Source organism: Eschrichtius robustus, chromosome 2 (assembly GCF_028021215.1).
Source record: "Eschrichtius robustus isolate mEscRob2 chromosome 2, mEscRob2.pri, whole genome shotgun sequence".
Taxonomy (NCBI): domain Eukaryota; kingdom Metazoa; phylum Chordata; class Mammalia; order Artiodactyla; family Eschrichtiidae; genus Eschrichtius; species Eschrichtius robustus.
The window spans coordinates 124,648,062-124,665,724 of NC_090825.1; the positions used below are offsets into that span (position 1 = coordinate 124,648,062).

Genomic DNA, 17,663 nt, shown 5'->3' on the forward strand with positions numbered 1-17,663 from the left:
CATTCATTCCTATTTGTTTGCTCTGCTGCTCATTTTACAGTGAATTGAGCAATACTTAGTCTTTAAATTTTAACTTTTAAAATTTCATGACAAGGGTATTTGAAGGTATCAGTGATCATCTATCTCAGATTTGTACTTGAAGTGTTTTCATTTGTCATTCTTTGCCAAATATTTCTTAATTTTCCTCCCTCCCAAATTTATTTAGTAATACATTATTTGATTTACAAATATGTGGTACTTTTTTTCCATTTTAAATTAACTTAATTTTATTGAATTGTGGTCAAAGAACATGGGCCATATGACACTGATCCTTTGGAATTTCCTAAGACTTTCTTTGTGGCCTGATAAATATTCTACTTTTATAAATGTTTTATATCTTCTGAAAAAATGTTTATTTTCTGTTTCTTGGAGGTAGTTTTCTATTAAAATCTAATGACTTAAGCACCTTAATTTTTTCCTTTGATATATCAGCTTCTGAGAAGTGTGTGCTAAAAACTCTAACACCAGTTATTGATTTATTTAATTCTGTTGGTTATTGTTTGACATATTTAGAGCCTGTATTATTGAATGTATGCTCATGATTATTATACCCTCTTGTTCTTTTCTTCCTTATAGTTTATGTAATGTCCTTCTTTGTTACTTATGATGCAATTGGGACTGAATTCTATATATTAAGTATTAATATTTTTGCGTCTGCTCTCTTCTTATTCACTTTTGCCTTGTATCTTTTCTTATCCTATTATAATATTTGTGCGCTTTTTAATTTTAATTTTTCTGTAGTAAATTTTTTTCTGCTAAAGTGAGTTAGAAAATATTGAAGCCAAGCTTCAGCCTCTGCCTCTCCTGGTAAGTGTCAGGAGAGGACAAAGGATAAGGCTCAGAGATGAAGGTTCTAGAACCAGTGTTAACTACAGTTTGCTGCCACTTCACCAGGTCAGGAATCCATCTGTAAGCTCTCAGAAATTGTCAGTATCAGGAAGAATTGTTCTCTGTAGGCTGTGACCCACCAGCCCTTGGGGTTTGGAGGAGGAGGAGGTGGAGTAGTAAATGCTTACACCTGTTCTCATCACCTCCCAGCTGGGCTTTTGATCTGTCCATCACCCTGCCAACATCTGTGACCTAGTATGCTGCTGTTGATTTCACTGGTGAAGCGGGAGAGGAGTGATGGCCCCAAGTTGATTGCTTGGATCCCTATCCCCATGCTTCTGCAATTTCTCCAGAAATGATTTTTGAGAGAAAACCAGCAGCTTTTCCTTACGCTCCTGCTTTTTCCTTATGCTCCAGCCACACTTCTCTTCTTTCTGCCCCTTAAACAGGAGAATCTAGTTCCTATCACAAATCTTTTGCAATTGCAGTTCTCCATGCCTGGAATGTTCTTTCCGCAAGTCTTTAATGCCCGGCTCCTCCTCATTAATGCCATCTCACCTCAAATGTTACCTTTGCAGAAAGATCTTTCTTGACACTATATTTAAAATAGCCCCTATTCTGGGTGCTATCATATCGTGCAGTTTATTTTTCATAGCACTTGTTATAATTTAAAGTTGTTGTATTTACTGTCTATCTCTTCCCCTCAGAATGTAAATCCCTTAGAGTACGTATTCCTTTTCTCTTTTTTTGCTGGGTCAGGGTCACAGTCTAGTGGAACGCCTAGAGCCTAGTAAATGTGTAATGGACTTTGAGGAATAAATGAACAACCAAGTGAATGGGGTAGCACATATGGCCATGACTTAACCTGTTTTCACTCTATTTTTAACTTCTTCCTAAATATATGACATGAAGAGTGGGGTATGTTTCATAGATTTTCTTTTCTAGTTTAAATTCTTTTTCCTTTTAAATTGTCTTCTAGGAGAGTTCCTCAGTGTAATCTTCTGGTTCAAAAATTTATTTTACATTTGTGTCTATCCTACTTTATTCTTGATATTGTGTGCCATACTAAGTCACAGGTCCATATCCTAAGTTTTCCAAATCTATAATTAAGACATTTTTGTTACGACAATAATGACATCAAAAAATTTGTTTTGCAATGTGATATCATATTCTTTGGTTTTAGATAGAAATTAAATCCAAGTTAACTCTGAATCAGAATATCTAGCTTATGTCACAATAATGAGTTGCCAAATAATGTTTCATAACTATTTATTTCTTCTTCACCACAAGCCTGTAATGTGGATAGGGTGTGAATTCCCATTTTTCAGATAAGGAAAGTGAGAATCAAAGAGGTGAAGTGAGTGGGTGGAAGATCTGAGATTCCAATACTAGTCATCAGTTATTACCTAGTGCAATTGTTTTTCTCACCAAATGGGTTTGTTCTTATGTATATGTCATATCATTAGAGCAGAGATGTTGGGATTTCTCTCATCATCCCTAAAAGGTGTTTAGCTTTATTGGCTTGATTATCAGTAAAGAAAACATTTAAAAAACAACAGCAACAACAATAAATGGTCAGGATATGCTAGGTACTGTTCTAAGAACTATACATGTATTAATACATTTAAATCTCTTTATAACCCTGAGAAGTTGGTAATATATGCATTTTGCAAATGAGGACACTATAGCACAGAGTGGTTAAATAACCCAAATCACACAGCTAGTAAGTGGCAGATTTAGAATTATGAACCCAGCAATCTGGCTCTTGATCATTACTCTCATCTATAATACTATAAACTTTATTGTAGCTTATAGTTTGCAGAGAGCTTTCATATCCATTGTCTACTGGACCTCATGAGTACTCTATAGAGAAGGCAGGCAGGTTTTGATTGACATACAGTTTGCTAAGTTTCAAAGAGGTGACTTGGCCCACCTCACCCAGATAGCAGGTGTCTGAAATCTTACTGAAATCATTTTTTCTGAAATCTGATTATATGTTTCTGTTCTTGGACCATGCTTTATTAACCACGATTTTATTCGTTCACTGCAGTCTCCTTATTATGTTTTCCTTCTCCACTGAGTTATATTGTTGTGGGCTTAAAATATTAATCTATTTATGCATCTAAGGAATATTTTATCTCTTATAGTTTGATGTTCCTTGATCATGTCTCTTGCAGTTGAATTGCAATGATTTCAAGCCAGGAAAAAGGGATGAGCATTTTATATGTACCTTTGATTACACACCTGTTTGTGGCACAGATGGGAAAACATACAGCAACAGATGTGCACTATGTGCTAGGAACGCGTGAGTATTCTCTGAAGCAGGCTTTCTCCCTAAAGCATGTTCTCTGTATAATTATATGACACATTTTTTTCTTACATCTTTAAGATAACAATCCATTTTGTGGGAGTTAGCCATCTATAAATTATTAGGATCACTTCTTTTACTATTCTTAAGAGAAAAAAATATACAGTATAACACTTTATATTTTACAAGCACACTTGTGTGCAATTTATCAGATGGTTGTCACTTTCTGTGAAGTAAGACATCTTATATATCTATATCTGTATACAAACACACACATACACATATATATATTCATACATACATATACATACACATTTATCTGTTATCTATTTATCTATCTCCTTTCTACCTATTTAGGAGTATATCCTTTTTCATAGAGAATTATTTAATTATCAAATGATATTTATTTATTAAATGCTCAGTAATTTATAATATTAGGGTAACTGGGACTTAATATTGAACTTCTTCCCATCTATTCAACATTCACCAAATGTAGCTAAAGCATCTCACTGCCCTATATTTTGTCCTCATTTGGTTCTTTCTCCACCCGCAGTGCTAGGTTTGGTTATTGACTGTCTTCAACCAACAAGATGGCATACCTGCTTTGCAGATTCTGGCTTATGACCTCAGTCTTGAATTGGCTGCTCTTCAGTTTTTACAAATATAACAACCAATGTTTGAGAAGGCTAGTAAGAGATAATGATAAATATTCAGTCTTAAGGTTCTACAAGCTTTATCCTTCCTTATATTAAGTATCTTTACCAAACCACAACTGAATTAAATCACTCTGATCCCTGACATGACTGCATTTTCAGAAATACACTCTAAAACTATGTCTTCCACTTTCACCAAGGGTCAATATAAAGAAACAGAAAACAGAAAATAGGTAAAGAAAGAACAATTTTTTATTACACATGTATTTGTAACACTACTATGAACACACTGTACACTAGTTCTTACCATGTTTTATGTGGGGAATCCTGATAGCTTATTTAAGCCTCTAATTTCTGGTATATGACTTACTATTATACAATGAGAATCATCCTGCTCACTGTGTTTCTTTCTTAGTTCTGTCTGCTAGGAAACTCTGCAATTAACACTGGAATCCAATTTTTATATTTTTCCTCAGCTGATCTCTTTTGGTATAACTTTTTTTCTTATCACTTTTAACTACTTAGGTTTTTTCTTTCTGTTGTTTTTATTATATTTTTATTGTTATACAGATGTTATAGATCTTTTTAGAGAGTAAGAAGTGTATCATATTTATGCTACTATGTTTTCAGATATGCTTTTAAAGTTCTATTAGACTGAACAATACTAATTAGGGCCTTACATACTTTCCATGAAAAACAAAATATTAGTTATCATAACCCAAATGAAGAATGGTGTAATAGTATGCTGGATACTATAAACTTGAACTCGATTATTTAAAACAACATGATCATCAACAACAACAAACTTCCTTGGGTGGCATCTAATATCTAGTTACAAGATTTACTTTTTCCCACTCTTCTGATATGGGTCCTCTGTGGAAACAGGAAAAAAAATCTGGAAATAACATTTACAGGTCTGAATCTTATCAGCTCTCCAACATGCTCTCCAAATTTCTTTGACTGTAATTTATAAACACAGACTTTCATTAGAAAAAGTAAAGAATGCAGTGTGACACCTATATTCAAAAGCAAAGGAGAATCACAGTACATAGAGAAAAATTCCATTTGGTGAGAAGTTCCATGATATTAAACTGCTGTGTCTACTAACTTTTAATTCCAGTAAAACCAGATCTCAAGTTGGCATAAAAAGTGAAGGAGAATGTAAGAACAGTAATCCAGAGCAGGTGAGGACGAATGTCAGAGTTGGGGGGAACACTGGGGGGCTGACTTTGAAAAGAAAGAAGATGGTCTCCTCTTCCTTCTTTGATGGGGGTGTTTGGAAAGAATTCATTCTTGCTGCACCTGAAATGGAATACTGCTCATTTAGATGAAAAGCAACTGATAGTTCCCAAAACGGGAGCAGGTTACTTTGGTATTTAGACCTTTCATCTCTATTTCTGCTTTCTATGAAAACAAAGGAAGGAAGGAAGGAAGGGAGGGAGGGAGGGAGGGAGGGAAAGGAAACTACATGTGTTGTAGAAAGGGAACTACTTCAGTTACTTAACCTGAGTAGAAACCCCAGCACTGTCACTTGCAGTCAGGAGATTTTGGGCAGATTACTTAACCACACTTTACCAGTGTTTCCATATCTAAAAATGACAATTGGACTAACACCTTCTTTCTATGCTAAAATTCTGTGAGCCTGTGATAATAGGGGAAGTGAGTGAGGTTACCCCCATCAAGACATTTAGCACATTGTATTTTTTTCTTTAGATTTATTTAAACTATACTTTTTTTTTTTTAAATTATTTATTTATTTATTTATGGCTGTGTTGGGTCTTCGTTTCTGTGCAAGGGCTTTCTCTAGTTGCGGCAAGTGGGGGCCACTCTTCATCGCGGTGCGCGGGCCTCTCACTATCGTGGCCTTTCTTGTTGCGGAACACAGGCTCCAGACGCGCAGGCTCAGTAGTTGTGGCTCACGGGCCCAGTTGCTCCGCGGCATGTGGGATCTTCCCAGACCAGGGCTCGAACCCATGTCCCCTGCATTGGCAGGCAGATTCTCAACCACTGCGCCACCAGGGAAGCCCTAAACTATACTTTTTGTCTTTTTTAATTGAAGTATAGTTGATTTACAATGTTGTGTTAATTTCTGCTGTACAGCAAAGTGATTCAGTTATATATATATACACACATTCTTTTTTATATTCTTTTCCATTATGGTTTATCAAAGGATATTAGCACATTGTATTTTTTTTTTAGCTGTATAGCATTATTTTTATGAGAAAAAGATAAATATATGTATATGTGTGTAAATATGCTTTTGCTTTTATATGCTTAGGGAAAAAAGGGAGATACCTAAAAAATCACAAATACATTTATCGCTGGAAAGTAGGATTACTCTAGGATAGTGCTTTGCAATGTTTTTTGTCTTAGGACTCATTTAAACCCTTAAAAATTATTGAGGACCCCAAGGGGCTTTGTCTATGTGAGTTATATCTATAGATATTTATTGTATCAGGAGTAAAAACTGAGAACTTTAAAAATATGTTTATTTTTCACTTTAAATTACAATAAACCCATTACATGTTAACATAAATAACCTATTTATATAAAAAAGCCACATTTTCCATAATTAAAAAAAAACAGTGAGAAGGTAACATTGTTTTACCTTTTGTAACTTTCTCTTTTATTGAAGTATAGTTGATTTATAATGTTGTGCTAATTACTGGGGTACAGCAAAGTGATTCAGTTATAGATATACATTCTTTTTTTAAATATTCTTTTCCATTATGGTTTATCATAGGATATTGAATACAGTTGTAGCACGTTGTATTTTAAATGTCTCTTTGTATCACCCAGTAGATCGTGAGCAAGTTGAGGGAAAGGACTGTGTTCTACCTTCGTTCTAACACATCGTAGGTTATCCACGTTTACTAATAAATGAATAAACAAGTAAACGAGTTCTATAGTTAACCATGTGAATTATACTTACTGACCTACTTTTACATGACTGGCATTGCTCTAGGTAGCTACTGTGCACTAGGCAGAGGGGCACTGGGCTCTATAAAATTTCTGAAAATAGTGTTGTAAGCATTACCATCCAGATGGTAAATGTCAAGTTTCTTTCCCTGTTCTTCAGGATCTGTGTAGTGATTTTCGGCCTTATGCGAAGAATGGAAGACTTGGATGCACAAAGGAAAATGAACCAGTTCTTGGTCCTGATGGAAGGACACACAACAATAAGTGTGTGATGTGTGCTGAGCTATTGTAAGTATCCTCACCCCCAAGCTGGCCAGCAGGTGGACCTGATGAGAATGCACTTGGTTGCTGTCCTGAGAACCACTCCACAGAGAGATAAAGTCCTTTTCCTCAAGCATGTTATCCTTTGTCTTTATAAGGTGAAATGGGCCTTGCTCCCAGAGTGGCTTCTTCTCTTTTTAATTCATATTATCTGATAAAGTTTCTTAAAAGGAGTGGATAAAGCGGTTATGCTAGTTATTTAATTTATTTAATTATAATGACTTGAAAATGCACAGTGTTTTATAAGGCATAATATTTCAAAATTTAAAAGGTGCTCTCTTGTGGAATAACCTAGGTCAGTCATTTGACATGCATTGCTTCATTCAGGCATGTATACTGTCAGGCATCTTACTGAAGATGACAGTCTAATTTAAAATAACGTCATGTGGCTGAATTTATGAGTTGTATAAAAGGTGGGACTTTATGAAAGGGAAGAACTGGTGGGCTAATCTTTCTCTCAGTGCCTGACACTGCTCTGAGCACTGAGACACAGATATGAGTAAGAAAGATCCAAAGAGTCTTTCATATTCTGGCTGTTAGAGCACAGATTCTCTAATCCGTTTGTCAGCAAGCCTTAAAGTGCTCTATTTATATCACTGGATTTTTAAAATCAGGAGAGAGAAAGATTTAACAGATTAAAGGACTTCACATCTGTCTTTGAAAATTATAGTATGCTGTGTGGAATTCAAGGGCATGTCCTCTCAGGTTTAAAAATAGTTATTATAACTGGTTTCCAGACAGGAAATCATCCTCATTTCCACTTTCCTATCTAGGAGGCATGCACTTTTAGTGCTCAAACCTGCCCTAATTCTATGATTCTGTGTTTCTTTTCATGTGCTAGCTAAAAAAGAGAATCTGACCTCCCTGACTCCTGGTTGGTTTCTTCCTCTGTAGAACTAAGATAGTCTTGTCTATCTCCAAGTTGAACTGCAGTTAGGTAATAGATCTGAAAGGACTTAGAAGCTCAGTTCAATGTAGCTTTTATTGACAAGGGTGCTTTTACATGAAGGCAAACAAGTACTTTACAAGGTATAAAAAGCTATACATAAGGGTATGGATGACAACATGTACTTCAAATGCTTAGTTTGGTTTCATCCTTGTCACAGCATTGTTTTAAAGCTCTTGGTTCTGCCTGCTAAAGCAAGTTTTCCTGACCATCTTCTGTGTGTCAATCAAGGAGTCACACCTGTCCAGTTTTACAGAACAAGGCTTCTAATTGATTGTCAGTGAGTCAGTTTCACACCCATCCTTATCAATCATTGGCAATTTTCTGGCTCAAACATTCAAGACAGGGCAAAGCTTGTCTCATGTAAGTGGATGGGTTGAGCAAGTTGAGCAAAGGATATGGAAGTGCTTATTAGCACAGAACTGGACACTGAAGATATGATCAAGTCATAAACCGACCAACTATTTTCTTTTCTTAACAGCTTAAAAGAAGCTGAAGAAAATGCCAAGCGAGAAGGTGAAACCAGAATTCGACGAAGTGCTGAAAAGGTAAATTTCTCATCAACACAATTTGGTTCTTGTGGACATAAATATTAACAATTTCTACTTGAACCTTTAAGGTAATTCAATAATGTCATTGTTCTTCATTATTACACTGAACTTGTCTCCTTAATGTTAAAGTTCCCCAAGTTGAATTCCTAGTACAATATTCCTAGTATAATATTCCTAAGTATATTAATCACTAGATTCAAAGTTAAAATAGCATTTCCCACCTAAAGCTCAAAATACTCTGCTTGCTTAAAAAAACACAGGAGAATATAAGACAAAGCTTACGCAAATTAAATTCTGCTTAGTTTCCACCAGATTTCTCTTTGACTTAGTGTAAATTACTTTTGCTTTGAATAAATTAGTTAAAAAAGCAACATAATATAAATTTGACAGGAATAACTTGAAAATAATTCCAGAATCTTTTAAACAGTATATCCACTGGTGTATTTTATGTATATTCCCACTGATGCAAATTAGTTATTCAGTTTTTCCATTATGGTTATTATGTTCAGAGAGGCGTGCATTTATAAAGGTCATGCTTCTGACTAAACAAAAACCTCAAGCAATTATTGATATTGTTGTTTTTAAAATAACCTTAAAATTAAGGTTTTTCAAATTATTCGATGATTTAGTTTTTCAATCTAGTATAAAAAATTATTCTTTTCGTTAATTGAATACGCATTGTAGATAACACAGCCTGGATTTCTTAAATCACCAAGGTTATTAAACCCTACTTTCATTGAAAGTGATAGCAGCTACTTTGGTAATGAGTAGTCTTTTGTTGAAAAGTCAGAACACCTGAGTTTTAGTCCTGCTCTGGGTGTGTGAAACTGAGCAACTCATCTCTTCTGTCCAGGTCTCAATTTTCATTATTAGTAAAATAAGGAGGCTGGGTAAATGATCTCAATTTTACCCTCCTGTTGGATTCTGATTCTGTGTCCTGCACCCTTTTGTGCTAATAAAAAGATACTATTTTTGTGGATTGTAGGGCATATGTTTTCTTAAGGGGAGACACAGGTGCAATTTTTGGTAGTTAAGAGCTGAACTTCCACTTTATAATGCCGTTCAATGAAACAAATGTCCCACCCTAAATAGGGTATTCAGAATTTAAATTAAGAAACACAGAGCATTCATAATTATCCATAATGTGTTCAACACTCACTGAGATTTGAAAAGCAGTTTTGTTGTGGTGGTTGTTAAATTTCAGTATAACACTTCGGGTCATCTTGTGATATTCAACATTTTATTACTTCATAAACAGGGAGTTTCTTTTCCCTTGTCTTTCATCATGCCTCAGCTACTTTTCCTTCTTTTTGTCTGTGGCTGGGGTCATTGTTTTGGTGGGGTCATTGGACATGATTATGTTGAACAGGACTGCATTATTGTGATGGCTCAATATTTGCCCCATAATTAACCTGTCAGTGGGTTGATCACACAGCATTTCTTTAGAATCTCCTTGGATGAATCACAACTTATAAACTGAAATTATCATTGTTTCTTTTATGGGAACCATTGAGCATTAATTTTATTACCACACTGTGATTATCAGGTGACTGTCTTCTGCGTCTGTATTCCCAGATTGTTACAACCAGGAAGTTCGGAACACACCCATTACTCCTCTAAAGACAAATATCTTCTCATTAGATTCCTTTTAAAGTGTCCTAATGAAGTGTAAGTTATATATTTTTTTAAATCAGAGAATACTAGATCTAGAAAAGGTCCTAAAGAGCAGCTATTCTGAAAACTTCCTTTGTGTTGGTAGTGAGACTGAAGTCTCAAAGGTGATGTGACTTTGCTATGGTCTCCCAGTGAGTTAGAGCCACAGTTTAATTTCCCTTCTGACTCCAAACCACACTCTTTTTTTAAATAAATTTTTTAATTGAAGTATAATTGATATGCAATATCACATTAGTTTCAGGTGTACATCATAGTGATTTTATATATATATATATATATATATATATATATATATATACATACACATTTCAAAACGGTCACCATGATAAGTCTAGATACCATTTGTCACCATACAAAGTTCTTATAATATTATTGACTATATTCCCTTTGCTGTACATTACATCTCCATGACTTATTTATTTTATAACAGGAAGTCTGTACCTCTTAATCCCCTTCACCTATTTCCCCCACCCCGCCCCACTCCCCTCCCCACTGGCAACCACCAGTTTGTTCTCTGTATCCATGAGTCTGTTTTATTTGTTCCTTTGTTTTGTTTTTTTAGATTCCACATATAAGGAAAGTCATACAGTAATTACCATTCTCTGTCTGACTTATTTCACTTAGCATAATACCCTCTACAACCCATCCATACTGTCACAAATGGAAAGATTTCATTCATGACTGAATAATATTCCATCCATACATACATATACATTGTATATACGTATATATCACATCTTCTTTATCCATTCATCTACTGATGAACACTTAGGTTGTTCCACGTCTTGGCTACTGTAAATAATACTGCAGTGAATAAACCATACTCTTTATGCTCGCATTTTTTTAGCTGAAATGGGAAGATGAGGGTCATACAGTTGAAAAAGGCCACAGAGAAGCATTTTTATAGATTATATTATAGTAATATATGCTATCAAGTAGTGTTTTAGTATAGTGTTTTAAAGTTTATATATATATTTATCATATATAATTAAATATAACTATTTTGTATACACACATACCCACACACACATATATATGGCCCTTATCAAATAGAATTTTCAAATCACAGAGAGAAACTTGAAAATACTGAATCCAAGTATCAATCAGGAAATTTGTGTGTATAAACCTCTTCTGAATTTTGGGAGGAAGTCACAACCTTTTTAGGTTTTCTAAATAAAGATTAGGCTTGATGGTCTGCATTTCTAAGTGGGTAATGAAGGAAAATTAGGTTCACTCCTTCTGAGGTTTCCAGCTGCAGTGTTAGAAATGAACATTGATAAAGGTGGCAGAGTATATAAAAATGATCCACAGATCCACAGAGAAAACAAATAGAGTAAGCATAATGCTGTTGGATACCATCTTATTCCTTTTTCCTTGCAAACTAAGTAAATTGTTCTTGACTTGTTCCATATTAAGTAGCTCTTAAGTATCTCATCTTACAGATTCTATATTCTGCTCATTGGCAACACTTTTGTTTTGTCTTGGCTGCTGTGTTTTGTTATGTCTTTGTTGGAACCTCATGCCAGATCTTTTATTTATTATCTTTACCCATAGATTTGAAAGTTAACAAAAACTATCTGATTTTAGAAAATATTTGCTCAGCCTTATTCTTTCCTAGACTCTTTTACCTTTTAATAAATACATGACATAGTATATACAGGTACCAAGTAATTTGACAATGTAATTACTATTTCTCATTAATATGTTGTGTGTGTTCACTAACACTTTCTAGATATGACATTCTTTGACTATAAATCCGTGATGCACATTTTCTAGATTAAAGAGCAGAAAAGTGCTAAATGTAATTACTTGTCTTTTTAAAGAATTTCTGCAAGGAATATGAAAACCACGTGAGGAATGGAAAACTTTTTTGTACACGGGAGAGAGAGCCAGTCCGTGGCCCTGATGGCAGGATGCATGGCAACAAATGTGCCCTGTGTGCTGAAATTCTGTAAGTATAGATGTGGTTTCTTTGGAGTTACTCAGAAGGTGAAGTGGAGATTGACTAAAATGATGAATAAGAACAATGTTCATGGGAAGATTTGTTGTTGAGAATTTTTGAGCAGTTTTATGTCCTCTACAAATCATAATACCACCTAATAAGTAGGCTCTAATGCTATATATTTCTTTTTTAATACAAATGGATCCTAATTTCCAGTAGGATGATTGGATTACAAAATACTTGTTAACATTTTCTCCCATGACCTTTGTAAGCCTTTTTATGAGCTAGTCATAGTACAGAATGAGGGTTAAAAGCAGGCACTAGGACTTTGATTCTTTTCCTTCAGTAATTACCCCATTGTGGCAGAATAGACGGGATGCCCACAAAAAAATCCATGTTCATACGTGAACTGGATTAACTCTATCTTTTCATCTTGGACATCTGACCCTGGGGGAAGAGCAAATCCCACAACATATAAATTATGGCATTTCTAAAGATGGCTCAGGAAAGGTCTCATCACATTTTCTTTCAGATCCTTGAACTCTATGAGCTCCTTCCTACACTTTCCAACTGCCAGTTCTTGTTTTGGCCAGCTAATGTCTCTTCCATGGTTTGCATTTCAAGATTATCCTTCCTTGGATGAGATCTCCTAAAATCACTAATTAAATTCAATCTTTATAACACTTAATAATTTTATTTTATAATAATCATCATAGTTGGTATTTGTATAATTATTTCTAGTACTATTTGTTGACTGTCACTCTTCTCTACTGGTCTGTAAGTTCTAAGAAGATAGGGTATGTGTTTATACTGTAAACTACTGTACTATATGCCCAGGGTGCTGTCCAATGCTTGCCAAAAAATAATTACTAACCAAATGTTGAATAAATAAGTGAATGAATGTATGGACAAAGATCCCTGCTCTCAAGAAGCTTAAGGCTAATAGCAAAAATAATCCTTGGATGTACACACACACACACACACACACACTGCAAGACAGAATGAAAACTATCCTATAAGAGAAGAATATCCAAGTATGAAAACACACTGAAAGATGTAGAACTCATTTCCACTTTGAGGTATGGGATGTCTTCTTAAAGAAGGTAGAATTTGGGCTTCCCTGGTGGCGCAGCGGTTAAGAATCTGCCTGCCAATGCAAGGGACACAGGTTCGAGCCCTGGCCCGGGAAGATCCCGCATGCCACGGAGCAACTAAGCCCGTGCACCACAACTACTGAGCCTGAGCTCTAGAGCCCGCAAGCCACAACTACTGAGCCCACGTGCCACAACTACTGAAGCCTATGTGCCTAGAGCCCATGCTCCGCAGCAAGAGAAGCCACGACAATGAGAAGCCCACGCACCACAACAAAGAGTAGCCCCCGCTCACCCCAACTAGAGAAAGCCCGCACACAGCAACGAAAACCCAACGCAGCCAAAAAATAAACAAATAAATAAAATTAAAAAAAAAAAAAAAAGAAGGTAGAATTTAAGCTGGGGAGGTTTAAAAGAAGGGAAGATGACAAAAAAGAAAAAAAAAAAGATTGTTACAGTGGAAGGAAATGGCAAACTTAAAGGCAAAATGAAAGGGGTTCTTTGGGGAAATGGTGAAGATTTCAATTTAATAAGGGGCTTTAGGGTGATTTGAAAATGTTTGTTCTAAAACTCAGGAGCACGTAGCTGTTCCTTTCCACTTGCATCTAAACGACTATTTTGTAGCTTGAAGATTCAAAACATCTATATTCACTTCCTTATTTTTGTTTCTTTCTCCAGCAAACAGCGTTTTTCAGAAGAAGAAAATAAAGCAGATGAACACCTGAGAAAGGCTAAAGAAAAAGTTAAAAGCGAAACTGAGGTGAGGATTAGTTTGATCAGTTCAGTTACGACTTTTGTAGGGTGTGTGTGTGTGTGTACTTTAGAATGCATTTTCAATATTTATTTATTTTTCCTCCACTACTAATGGGTTTCTGGAAACTAATTTTTAGTTACTATTTTATAAGATTTAGAATACTTATGACATTACAATTTTTAGCTCTATTTGGAGGAAATTAAGGCACATTAGTAAAAACAGTTCCACACTCCTGAATGAAGGTGATATATCAAGCTTTATCTGAATTCAAAGTTGATATACATTCTTCAAATGTGTGACAGTTGTTTTGGGGGTTTTCATTTTGAAAGCAATAGCAATGTAAAATTTTAATATGATCCTTTTAAAATCATACGACATTCTACTTTTAAAACACCTCTTAACTAGTCATCTGCCTTTTTTCCACTGCTACCATCTTAGCTCAGATACCTAATAGCTTTCTTTTGCATTGATACATTAGCATCCTGCCTGGTCTCCATACTTCTGGCCAACATCTTCCTCAATCTTCAAGATTCAATTCTTCTTCCATGTTGTTTTCACAGACTAGGAAATATTTCCATGAACCAATGGCATTATGAAAATCTAATGTTTAAAGGTATTCTAGAGTGTATTTGGACCATTTCACTCCATTAAAGGGACCCTATTTAACTTATTTCTTAGAGTTATCCCACCTTCTACGAAGTGTAGTTCAGTTTCATAAAATACCTCATTCCCTTAGTCCACCTTCTGCCTTCATGTAACTATATCTTAATTGCTAAGGCCTCAGTTTCAACTGCTTTCTTTCCTTCAATCCTGGGTTACAAAGTCCTTTTAATTTTAGCTGTTAAATGTCCCTCAACTATCCTCTTATCTTTCACTTTCAATTTCTTCCTTCCTTTCTCTCTTCCTTTTCTTTTTCTCCCTTCCTTCCTCCCTCCCTCCCTCCTTCCCTCCGTCCCCTCTTTCTCCCTTCCTTCCTCCCTTCCTTTCTTCTTCCCTCCTTCCTTCCTTCCTCCCCTCCTCCCTCCTTCCCTCTCTCCCTCCCTCCCTTCCTTCCTTCTCTTCTATAGTTTCCCTAGCTTCAGTCTTTAGTCACTTAAACCCTCCACACATCCGACTGGATAATCTTTCTAAAACAAAGATTTGATTAGGTCCTTCTCTGCTATAAATACTGTTTTCCATTTCCTAAGAATAAAGTCCAAAGTCCTTTCTAAGTTTAGTAGTCTGATTTTGACTTATCTTCAAGGTCTCCTTTTAACCAGTTCCCAAACCTTCCTCTTTGTGTCCTGCTAATTCTTTAGCCACTATACTCCTGACTGTAATAGAGTATCTCAAAATAACATATTCTTTTACACCTCTATGTCTTTGCATATCATAATTCCTCCTGGAGGACTTTTTTGCCACATTGTTCTCCTAGGCACATTCTAAAGATACAACTCAAATATAAGCTCTTCTCTGAACTTCCTTGGATCATTCTTTCCTATATGCTGGTGCACACTTAATTTAGACATGCGTCATATCACTTAGCTTTTTATATTGCAAGTCCTTATCCTTTTCACTTGACATAAAAGCGCTAAATCACATTCATATTTAATCCTTTTAACTTAATATATTTGTTAAACACTTAAATGGATGAATCTTGTAAGAGAAATATCACAAAATTTTTGGACAATTATAAATCCTAAATGGTTTATTTTTTTATCCTTAATTCCTCTTTTCCAATATCTTTGATAAAGAGTATCTAAAGTTTATAGAGAACCATATCTAAACTGTCTCATTTTCTTTATTCAGAAACTCTGCAGTGAATATCAGGATCATGCAAAGAATGGAATACCTTTCTGTACCACAGAAAATGACCCTATTCGTGGCCCAGATGGGAAAATGCATGGCAACTTGTGTTCCATGTGTCAAGACTTCTAGTGAGTACAGAGTTTTAGAATGTCGGAGAGAAAAGGGATCCTACAGTAATCTAATAGAACTAGCTTGTTTCATGGATGGGCAAACTGTGGCTCAGAACTGGGAAGGGAGTTGAAGAAGTTACACAGAGAATGTAAGTAATAGAGCTGGGAATAAGTACCTAGAGCATTTATGCCAAGATGTCTGTTACCCCCAACACTCATTCTCTTAGCACTGGAACATCCTGACTTATGCAAATATCAAATTCTCCCTACTGCTGAAGCTTCATATTGTGAACCTGTTGTGCAAGTTTATAGGCATCTCATCTTCCAGAGGGGCGAAGACCCAAAGTTAACACTTACTGCAGAAATTGATTATTGAAGTTGCCCATGAAACAACCATGAACTCTTATTAAATTACACTAAATGTTACTTTATATAATGTGACATTTCTCAGTAAGTTATAACTGAGTTTGGTTTCAAAATTTGGGACTGCACTCAGTTTATCTGATTGAGTTCAGATTAAGTAGTTGACTACATTTAGAATCTTTGGTCTTTTGTAATTCGATTGACAACCATGTATGGTTGAAATACCATCAGTTAACTGTACATACCATGCAATTCCATTGTACAAAGCAAATTTAGGCTCATTTGGTTTATCAATGTATGGAAATTATTAATATTTTTCCACCCATCCTACATTTTCTTACAGATAACACAGCCATGAGTAAGCAATACATGTAAACTGAATTACTAAAGCTACGGCATACACGACGTGGTAGATAGAACATAGACTTGAGAGGAGAAATTTGGGTTAGTTGTGGTCATATCCTGAGATTATAAGCAAAGCCCTCACCGCCTCACCTTGTCTCTGTGAAACAGGGGACTAGTCAATGTGCTTTATTAAGGCCACTTTCAGGCTCCAGGTGTAATGTCACCAGGGTACTAGTTTTGATATCTCCTTGATGAACACTGATGATGTTCCTTTTCTGACCACAGCCAAAAAAGGTAATTTACAGAAAGCAAGTCTCCCAAATCCACAAGTAACGTTATCTTTAAAGTCTCCCAAATCCACAAGTAACGTTGTCTTTATTTCAGTGTTATGCAGAAACTATGAAGACGTTAAGGTATCTTATCATGCTGGAGGCTGTTTTGTTGCTTCTCATTAGTATGTAGTGATAAAAGGGCAAAGTCGCTCCTTCTTGAGGAGGGAGGACAGATTAGCAATGCAGAAATGTGGAGAAACCATTGACTGTGTTTGGTCCTATGGATCTGTCCTGTTTTTGTTTTGTTTTGTTTTGTTTTTTCTCATTCAGCCAAGCAGAAGCTGAAGAAAAGAAAAAGGCTGAAGCAAAAGCAAGAAGTAAAAGAGAACCTGGAAAAGCACGCTCATATGCAGTGAGTAGACTGTAATTTGAACACACTTCAAAGAGCCTAAAGGCTGGAATATTGCCCTGCAAAAATCCCCAGAAAATCTTAACCTTTCAATCTGGAGATGACATTGAGATGAATGATATGGGAGTTGATCAATTCTTGCTGCTTCAGAGACTAACTCTGTACAGTAAAAAGAACTTATTTGCAGTCTGAAAAAAAATGATTTCTAGTTCTAGTTTCATCACTTACAGACTATGCTAGCTTTTGCTTACCACTTTCCTGAGACACTTAGTGTATATTTTCTATATGTGAATTTTTGAAATTTCATATCTGAGTTGGGTTCAAAATACATTGTACACACACAGAAAACA

The 17,663-nt window shown here is 35.5% G+C and overlaps 1 protein-coding gene across 3 annotated transcripts in view; it reads left to right on the top strand.

Annotated features, from left to right (window-relative positions):
- SPINK5 (serine peptidase inhibitor Kazal type 5) overlaps nt 1–17,663 on the top strand; it is a 75,079-nt gene that overhangs the window by 14,778 nt on the left and 42,638 nt on the right. For all 3 annotated transcript variants that reach the window (XM_068534540.1, XM_068534542.1, XM_068534541.1), the window contains exons 5-12: nt 3,045–3,172; nt 4,949–5,012; nt 6,908–7,035; nt 8,496–8,562; nt 12,063–12,190; nt 13,951–14,032; nt 15,815–15,942; nt 17,235–17,316. In XM_068534540.1, coding sequence (XP_068390641.1) covers nt 3,045–3,172; nt 4,949–5,012; nt 6,908–7,035; nt 8,496–8,562; nt 12,063–12,190; nt 13,951–14,032; nt 15,815–15,942; nt 17,235–17,316 — 807 coding nt within the window. The remainder of the gene's footprint in view (nt 1–3,044; nt 3,173–4,948; nt 5,013–6,907; nt 7,036–8,495; nt 8,563–12,062; nt 12,191–13,950; nt 14,033–15,814; nt 15,943–17,234; nt 17,317–17,663) is intronic.